The sequence below is a fragment of the Pinus tabuliformis genome, chromosome 2_2 (genome assembly GCF_031772625.1).
Source record: "Pinus tabuliformis cultivar Carrire ecotype Pingquan chromosome 2_2, CPIR1, whole genome shotgun sequence".
NCBI lineage: Eukaryota > Viridiplantae > Streptophyta > Pinopsida > Pinales > Pinaceae > Pinus > Pinus tabuliformis.
Window position 1 is genome coordinate 1,105,702,510 of NC_142300.1, and position 10,582 is coordinate 1,105,713,091.

Genomic DNA, 10,582 nt, shown 5'->3' on the forward strand with positions numbered 1-10,582 from the left:
ATCTTCCAACATCAACAAAATTTGAAAGACTTTGATCTCCTAATATAGGGCTCGAAACAAAGAGAGAAAGAGAGAGTGAGAGAGAGAGATGCACCAAAATTTTATTTTTCTTCTTCTCTTTAAACTCCACCCTTTCGCTTCCGAGATTCGTACTTCGCACTTCCCAACTTCCTTAGAGATATCAAACATTCTTGAGATGAAGTGATCCAAATGAATTCGAGTTGCTTGTATTTATGAGTTTCATGTCAGGTCTAATTAGTGTCCTTAGTCTGACTTGATCTCTTCCAGGCCAAACTTTATGTGGAGGATACATAAATTACATTTGACTCAATACTTAACATTTTTAGACGATTCAAAATCCCAAGAAGGGCCTCTTCAAAAGTCTAATGACTCTATTGACTGACAGTAAATTGCATAATTCCTTAATGGGGACTTTGACCTAAAACATGGTAGGCCAAGCATGAAACCCCTACTTTAATAAGTCACAATAATAATAATAATAATAATAATAATAATAATAACTCTTTTATTTATTCTTTTCACAAGTGATTATAAGATGACTCAAATACATTAAATGAAGACTGAACCTAGTTACATTTTCCAACACTCCCTCTTAACTAGGGAGGTATTCATCATATACAAGTACAAGGAAGATCTCAACTATATGAACCATGAAAATATTTAGGGGTGGAAATGCCATGGACTATATTCCTGACCAGGGCAATCTATCCATTGGTCTCTTAACAATTTAGGCACCACAATGCCATGGAATAAATACCTTACCAGGGAAATCTATGCATGAGGGAATAAGGTGTGCTCAAGCTTTCAGTCTCCCTAGGTACCATGAGGCTTACTTGCTAACCACCAACCCTAAGATCCAGGTGCGTATACAAAAAAAAAAAGCTCTATAATTAACACCACATTTTCCAACGTCGGGATCTATACATGAAAACAAAGTTTCGACCATATGTCTTCTTGGGAAATTCTTAACTCACAAAGCCTTAACAATGAAAACATATTAATAAGTGTAAATTGTTGCTTATTTGAGGAATTTCATTTTGTTTTCACTTGGAGCAATGAGCAAATTCTAGGCATTGATGTTGGGTTTATCAAACATGAGATGAAGACATACGATATCTATAAGCCTACTTGGGGAAGGCTCTGACTAATCGATATGAAGAAGGAAAGAAAATTTAGAAAAGTTTCTTAATGTTGTTTTTATTATTCAATTCCCTTGACCAAATTGGTCGTAAATCCCATCATATTCGAAAACAAATAAGGTGTAATTAAAGTTTGTATTTATTGTAGGGACGTTAACAAAGATTTCAAAAATGATAATTGTACTAACGCATTCATTGATGAAGTTATCAATCAATGTGCTAGTAGTAAATGTTTTCCTTCATGTATGGATTCTCTGACATATAATAATTTTCATATAGATTCTTAAGAATAACAAGATTGTGATTATATCCCCTTGGGTAACTTTCTCCATCATAATATGTTATTCATCCTTAAATTGTTTGGGACACTTTCAAGTGGGCCATGATATATTATTTTAATGTAACACCGATAATAACCCCATATTATATTGTTAATATCTCTATTTAGTTGGTAAGTTAAGTTCTTTTTTTGGCGTATGTGCCTATGTTATGTGTTTTGAGGCCAAAGTAGAACTAAAGTTAAGGCCCATGTCCCTAAGCACATGTTATGAAGATTATAAAAATACTGTTTTTGCATATCAAGTTAGAGACAAGAATGGAGGGATAGAGCTCCATAAGGTGAAGTTCATGGGGTGGTGGAACCCATGACTAGGTCTTCAAAACATGAAATCCCATAAGTTAGTTCGACATATAAAACCTAGATTATGAAGATAGAAGAGATGATGAAGTATTGAGGTTGTAAGGCGAGTAATATTTATTATTGATACTTGGATTGTTTCAAACATGGAAACAAAGAGTTGTCATTTCCTTTTCCCTCTCATTGACCTTGTCCAAATAAACCCATATTTTCTTTGAGTAACCAGAGGAATTGATCTATGAGTAAAATATACTATGTGAAGTTCTTGATTTAAGTAGGAAAGTTACATGTTGGGGAAATTGTGGCTAGTGGATTGGGATTAGGATACATATTCGAAGGTAAGAGTATAATTGAAACCAACCCTATGACCTCATAATTAGACATGGAAAACGTTATTAAAATTCCACGGCTAAAGTTCCCTAGTTGCTTGGGGTAAGATTGGAGGTAGAAGGGAAAGTGTTGGGCATAAATTCCCAACATAAGGTTGAGGCAGTGCCCGAGGGCCTTCCAATGGAAGTTGAAAATCCTAAAGCTACCATTTTTTGAAATTCGCTAATTTGTTTGCACTTCAATCCCAAGATGGAGTAGTGGGATATCGTAATGGACAATAGAGTTAGTGAAATGGTGCACTCTCTTGGTTGTGTAAGGTGAGGGATGTGGCATTGTGGCTCGAAAGCTTTCTGAAGTTGGCATCTAGTATAATAATTCAATCAATATTGAATGCATGATGAAATTGACTCTAGGAGAGACTTCAACCCTGTGGAGTGAGGCCCCAACTCCAAGGTCACCCGCTATTGAGAGTTCTAGAGTACTTTGGCCTATGGCTGGGAGGAATGTCTAAGCTTTACAACCAATTGGTGATAAAATATGTTCCCAAATATCATGTGTCTAATTCATAGATGTTGGACATTATATGTGTGAACTTATTATGTATGATCATGTAGCAACTTGTGTAATTTATCATGCATCTGTTCTTTATCCATAATGTATAAGAGAAGAGAGATAGGAGGAAAGAGAAGAGAAGTATCCACAATGTGCAACGGTCCAGATGTTCAATATTGATGAGTATGGAGAAGCACAGCCTTGATCATTATTGGCATAATAAAGATAAGGAAAAAGTTTAAAGATGGAAATTTATTTTTAAATGTACAAGTAAATCTTAGAATGTATAACAATGCTTTTGGAAAAGTATTCAATTTTTTAAGAATTTTATGTATTTATATAAAATTTTGGTAATGTTTAGGGAAAAATATTTTTATTCTATAAACTTAATAAAGAAGGAGATATGTAGAATTGATGACCAAGTAAACCAACATATTCGTTTCATTTTGTATGAGGGGATTATGGTCTCCTTTAAAGTTGTTGGTTAAGAAATATCAGGCTGGAGCCTGTTGAGGTAGGAGCCTCTTGTCGTTTGTATCCCTCATAAAACATATGAGAGTTGGATATTTCATGCATGTTGTAGCTTGCAGAAAAGTTGAGGTAGAAGTCTCCTATAGGTTGGAGCCTAAATAAAATCAAATGTAGTAAGGGTGTAGGAGCTTGCCTTTGCATCACAACAATAAAAAACACATGGTTTTCTCCCTTTATGGGTTTCAACTTATATCTAGTCTAGTGTCCATATGTGTTGTTATTATGTATTTATGTGATGTTTTTGGTTTAATTATTATTTATTGTTTGCATATTAAATATGTTAGTAATTATATTTCAATATGATCATTTATTGCTTTAGTTAATGAGCTTAAAGCAAATCAAATTAATGTCAATAAATGTACTAATTTGATTCAACGCCCATATCATTTTATTCAAGTTTTCATCAATTGGTATTACAGTCGGTTCCTTATGTGTAAGCCTAACATGTTGAAGGTAGATTTGGTAAAGTCATGGATTATCAAGGTGGACGTGTGCTAAGTGAAGCACACTTTCATGAATGCAGAGATAAGTAAAATATGAACTAATATGTTATGGACCTAGTGTACGGAAACTATTATGTGATGATTACTATAAAGACTCTCCCTCTGTGCAAGAGAAGCAGTGGAATGCTAAGGAAAAATGTGTTATGTATAATAATATTCATAATAAGGATCTTGATACAATAATAGATTTAAATTCTTCTAAAGAAATATGGGATAGGTTGCAGCTCATTCGTGAAGGAGAGACTAGTAGTGCTAATACAGAAAAAGAGAAGAGAAAGAAGAATAAGAAAAATCTCTATAAAAAGAAAAGTGTTCAGTCAAATGGGATCTATGCTAGTGTGAATCGACCTGATTTCCAAGAAGAAAATATTGTTGAAGGACAAGCTAATCTTGGCATAGTCTTGACTAAAATAGAAAGATTGAAGAATGAAACCAAAGACTTGAATAAACTTATGCAGATATGTGATGAGAGAGAGCATGAGTACAAGGAATAAATTGTTAATGTGAAGACACAAATTGAAGAGGCAAGGAGAATAGAAAGGATGATGAGTAGAAAGCTAATGGAGAAAGAGGTACAATGTGAACGATTAGAGTCTGAGATGTGTTCAACTAGAAGAGGAGGCTATCTCCATAAAGAACTCAAAAAAATGCAACCATAAAGGATAATGAGGTAGGTTTAATCATAATGAATATATGTGTACATATATTGCACTAATGATAGCGCATAAATAAAGGTGGGGATGTAAAAGCCCTACATAATACTTGTATTGTAAATACCATGTACATCAAAAACTTAGGGTGCTAAGTCAAAACATATTAATTAGGCTAATGAGCTGAGAATCACTTTTTGGGGGCAATGCACGCATGTGTATGTTTGTGCATATGTTTTGAGCCCAGTCTGTTTATGTGTATATGATTTTATATGATATGAGTCTAGAGTGCCTAATTTTTGCAAATCTATTTAACTTATGCATAGTAATAAACACATAATAGCTGCAAACCGAATTAAAAAAAAATTGTATTGCGGGGACAAACTCCATAAGAAAATAAAAAAGGCTAATATGAGTTAGAAATAATTAAAAAGGGGGGAACATGAAAATAACCCAAGTCCATAAGTGACTTTATGGGGTGCCAAATTTCAAAAAGAAAATTCATGCACATGAAAGAAGCATGTTTTCCTTGAGAGGAAATTAGCTATGGGGAATGGGAATGGACAACCAAGGATGGCAGCACGAACTACAGGAGCCCAAAAATTGGAACCATCCCTGACTAGAAGTAATATTCCTTGGAAGTAGTGACACCGTCTGAGGGATTGCAGGTGCAAAGATGAGTGTGCACTCCTTAGGTGTAGGATGATGGGGTATGTCAGCTTCGAGGCTGGAGGCTACCAACGTATGATGCAAGAGTTTGAAGACTCGGAAGGGTAGCAAGATCTCCTAGATACATAAATTTGACACCATTCATGTTAAGAATAATGCACACTAAAGGTGTTGACACAACCCAAGGGATTGCAGGGGAGAAAAGGGTGTGTGATGCTTGGGTGCAGACTAATGGTGGGCGTGAGCCTATAGGTTTGCCATTTTTTTGGGTTTGGTACCTTCGTTGGTTGATGGTACTAGACATGTACCTCTATTTGGACAAGTAATTGCCCCATGATGTTGAGGCCCTATCTCGAGGGTGACTGATTGCTTTCACATAATGAACACCATGGTCTATGACTGGGAGGAACATCAAATTTTGTAGCTAGTTTGACATTGAACATATAAGTATTTTTGTAACATTCACTTGGTTATGTTGCAATTTCTTATGAACCCTTTTCTATGTTATGTATTAATTTTAATTGTTGCCTATAAATTATAATTGTTGTGTGAAAGAAGTAAATTCCATTTAGATGTGTATATCACCATGTTGGGAATATAATGAAAGGGTGGATACAGCGTCATAAGGTTTTGTAGTATTGACAGAGAATTATGTTTTGGATGGAGGCTAGAGACATTGTTGGAATTAATGAATATAGAGGAAAATTTGTCCATACCAATTGTTAAAGGGTTATTGGATGTGGTTGCACCAACAAAGGATGGAAATGTCCTAGCGTGGGCTATGAGTGTTACAGTTAAAGTCGACACTGGACAAGGACATTACATGTGTTATTCCTCAACTGGAAGTTAAAATGCCCTATTTGAACCTTCCCTTTCAAAAAAAATCTCCCTATACATTGAAAAATAGTGATGGTGCGCACATCGTGGTGGTGGATAAATAAATATTTAATATTGCATAATACGAAGAAAAACATAATCTACAATATACCTTTAGAATATGGTGGTGCATAAATCAACATAAGAGGTAGGAAAATTGGTCACAGTCAAAGATTTGAATACATGTTAAATTCTAAATTAGTCTTTGTAGTTTAAAATATAAATTGGAATATATTTTTTTTTACAAATATAAGATGTTTAAATATATTAAAATTAAACAATAAAATATTATGTAATTTAAATGTGTTGATTAGAATATATTTTTAAATATTGGGAAAATTTATCATCAAACGAAAAGTAGAAACAACCATAAAATATATTATAGTTGTTAAAGTTTTTTATTATTTTTGTTTAGAATATAAGTTTAAAAAATAATTTAAATAATAAAATTTAAAATTAAATTGTCCACCTGAGGTATAGAGGGTGATGGGGTGTACTTTTAAGTCTCCTTGATGTGGAGCTCACCCATTCGAAATTCCTTGAGCAAAAAGCTAATAATGTTAAGGGATGGTGTGGCCTAGGGAGTGCAATACCGAGGTGACTTAAATAACATATATCATTGTGAAACAAAAATATAAATTGATAAAGAATGGCTTCGACTAGTAAATGCACGAAATCTATACTGCCGAATTTCAGACATAAAGTCTAGAAAATGCTTTAATACAACATCTATACTATGAAATTGGAAATTGAAATGTAAAGTTCAGAAAATGCTTTAAATATTAAATTTCCAATGCAAATCACATCAAATAAATATTAAAAAAAGGATTAGTCAAAAGATTACATTATTAAATTTCCAATGAAAATCTCATGGTTAAAAAAATGATTAGTCAAGAGATTAAATTATTAAATTTCCAATAAAAATCACGTCGTAAGTTTATATGAAATGATGAGTCGAAGGGCTGGGTAATTGTTTTTTGCAGCGAAAAAATGTTTTTAAAGTGCATAATTTAAATAGGTTACAATTTCATTATGATTTTGAGAATTGTGAAAATTGTAGCTTCACACCAGCACTGTCGGGTAAAAAATGAATAACCAAATTCCAACCTGATTTAAAAAGGTTACAATTTCATTATGATCTTGAGAATTGTGAAAATTGTAGCTTCAAACCAGCACTGCCGGGTAAAATTTGAATAACCAAATTCCAACCTGGCACAAAACCCTAAAACAGTTCGATGCATCTTTCTTTTCCGAATTTTAACGTTCTTTGATAATCAAAGCTGACCGACGACTAGTTTGTATTCGAAACCCTAAAATACAAAGATGAAACCCTAACATACAAAGAATGTTCATCATTTAAATACCGACTCGATTCGATTCTCCTGCAATGTGGGTTTCATAAAGTTCATGCTCAGGGCCCAGAAGTTTCTGATTACCCTCTACAATTTCCTTGGCTTCGCAATGGAGAAACCCAGGTCAGAAATCTTAGCATTCATTTCTGTGTTACTACTGATGTCCTTAAACTCATGCCATGGACAGAAGATAGCACAATGTGTAGAACAAGACCGTGTTGCCTTATTGGCTTTCAAAGCCGGTATCGTGGAGGATCCGAGCGGAGCTCTTAAATCATGGACGGGAAATGATTGCTGCAAATGGAAGGGCGTGTCCTACGATAACAATGGCGGTCGGGTGGTGAGCCTCATTCTTGATGGGGATCCCATGGGCGCAGGAAACACTAGCATTTACATGAGTGGAAGCATATCAAAATCCATCGGGAACCTGTCATACCTTCGCACATTTACCGTTATGAGGTGGAAAAATATAGGTGGAATAATTCCAGCTTCTATTTCTTGCCTTTCAGTCTTGAACCATCTTACTCTGGATAACAACAAACTCACCGGTTCGATTCGTTCTGACATTGGCCAACTGCTCAGTCTACAGTCGTTGTCTCTCACCTGAAACTTGATTGCCGGTCCTATTCCGGAATCCATTGGAAAGCTACGGAATTTAACTTCTTTGTACTTGGATTCGAATCGGCTCTCTGGTTTCATTCCATCAAGCATTGGAAATTTGAGACTCCTGTCCGTGTTGAGCATGAACAACCATACGCTCTCGGGTCCCCTTTCGGACTCCATGGGAAATCTGAAGCAGCTAACAACGCTACACATACAAAATAAGTTGCTGACGGGTAAGATTCCATCCTCGTTAGGAAATATGTCAATGCTTGCAGAGCTGTTGGCAAGTAACAATCGTTTGAGTGGAAGCATTCCAGAATCACTAGGTTTGTTGAGCGCTAATTTTTATAAATTGGCTTTGGATCAGAATCTATTGACAGGATCTATTCCAGCGTCCTTAACAAAGTTCACATCTCTTATAACCATTGATCTGTCCCAAAACAAACTCACCGGGAATATCCCCTGTATTCCCGAGTCCTCCCAGCTTCAAGCCCTTGTTCTGAACAAAAATAGCCTATCCGGTGACATCCCCGACTGCTTAGGAAATCATCCAAAACTCCGCTCGTTGCAGTTATCGTTCAACAATTTCGCAGGCCAACTACCCAATTCTTTTGGTGGGAATTCAAGCCTGGATTTTCTTCACATTTCAAACAATAAGCTTACTGGTAGCATACCCGAATCGTTGGGTGATATGCCAAATATCGAATTCCTTGATCTGTCAAATAATCAACTAAAGGGAACCATTCCGGAGAAGATGGTCCAATTGAAGGGTCTGAGTGAGTTGAATTTGAGCTTCAACCGTCTGTGTGGCATGATTCCACGAGGGGAACCGTTGAATTCATTCCCTGCTTCTACATACAACCACAATGCCTGTCTCTGTGGTTCGCCTCTTCCTCCTTATCCTTCAGCTTGAAGGGCGCATGGATTAGTCTGCATGCCAAAATTGTTGGGTATTTTTGCAATGGGAAAATACCAAAACCAGACAAACAAACACCACAGAGGCAATGCTCTGTTTCCACTGTTCCAGGATCTTTTGCACAGGGAAGCTTTAAAAAATTTACTAAGGAGAGTATTACACAGCCATAAAAACATTTCTATTGATTACAATATAAAGCCTGATACAAACTTCATCCTCTTTTCTGAGAGGGATTCACCACAAAAATACATTCAACTAAACACTACTCTGTCTCCTCCTAAGAATTTACTGTGCTGGGCTTACTGCTATAAAACCCCTTTTACCTTTACTGATGTAAAAACCTTCTTTTACATGCTGCTGTAAAAAACAAAATTTACACATGCTTACCCGAGAAAATTATATGCCTCCCCTGCTTGCGGTGTTTTACTTTTCTTCACTTCCAGTTAATAAAAAAAATACACTTACAGATGCGCTCCCACCTTTTCTTTTCCTCATGCACTGATGTGCGTTTCCTTGGCTTTGCCTCCTGCTTCGTTTTTACAATATATTCAACTGCATAAAAAAAATTACACAAGAACATATGCGCTCCAAATTTTTTTCATTTACAGATAGCACTGTTGTGCAAATATTTTCATTCTCACACTACTGAGTTACATTACAATGAGCAGCATTTCTTATGCACTACTGTGCATTTCTGTAACAAAAACATTTTTCATTTTGTTCGCACGAGATGTGCTTCACCCTTAGTTTTTCGCTGCTCCAACATCTCTCGAATGGTCAACCCACCAAAAACGTATTCCATACACCTTATCTTTGTTAACACAACAAAACGATTATAATATAGGCCGTATAAAAAAACTTAAATGCTTTGCCAACCGGAGTAAATGATTTTAATTTCATGACGGCGGTCAACCCACATTGAACTTTACTCCACGCAATCCTTGATTTGATGCGAGCCCGTATGCAGCTTCAGGCGATCGACGGCGGAGATTGATGAAGGCAATCGGACGACGAAGGAGAATATCGGGAGGCCTCATTATGCTGAACATTAGCACCCGAGAAATTATGTTTGCTTACGTATGGGGAGAGCCACGTGTCTGCCCCATATTCCGTCGGGTTCAAAAATACGGAAACCACTCTCTGCAGGAAGGCGGTCCGAGAAATCTCAAGCTGGTTTGTGGTTTTGCTGCGCAGTTTGGGTGTTGGTACGGCTGCTCCACGGGTCAACTCAGCCCGCTGTTGAAATTACGATTTCAACACTCCCTTTAATTTCAACTGCTGGGCATTCGGTCATATCCAGACACTTCCTCTCGTAGAGGGATTCTTTAGTACTGCTGTTACAAAGATATCTTCCTCACATAGAGGGATTCACCAACTGCTTCTGATGCAGTTCATAAACAAACAAAGTTGTCTTCCTCTTAGTAGAGGGATTAACCTGAAACTGTGCTTAAGAGAACCTTCCTCATGACAGAGGGATTCACCATAACAATGTGCTGAAGAGCACCTTCCTCTTGACAGAGGGATTCACCTGTGACTATGCTGAAAAGCATTATCCTCTTGATAGAAGGATTTACCATGTGTATGCTAAAAAGCATCTTCCTCTTGACAGAAGGATTTACCATGACACTGTGCTGAAAAGCACCTTCCTCATTAACAGAGGGATTACAAACAGACACTGCTTTACATGCAGTTTCAAAAACAAACAATCATTGCACTGTTCTATTATGCTGCTGCATATTCTCTGCTGTCCATACCCATAACCATAGACTGTCATCCCTGGGTTTTTATTTGCTGCTGCTTTGC

General features: G+C 36.4%; 1 protein-coding gene across 1 annotated transcript; it reads left to right on the forward strand.

The window, feature by feature from the left end:
• The first annotated feature begins 7,369 nt into the window (after positions 1–7,369).
• Positions 7,370–7,867, forward strand: LOC149197256 (DNA damage-repair/toleration protein DRT100-like). Its single transcript, XM_089408620.1, has one exon. It carries the CDS (start codon positions 7,370–7,372, stop codon positions 7,865–7,867), a length of 498 nt encoding a protein of 165 aa, XP_089264746.1.
• The last annotated feature ends 2,715 nt before the right edge of the window (positions 7,868–10,582 follow it).

Coding starts and splice junctions, on each gene's coding strand:
- LOC149197256 (XM_089408620.1), top strand. CDS start 7,370: ATGGAGAAACCCAGGTCAGAAATCTTAGCATTCATTTCTGTGTTACTA.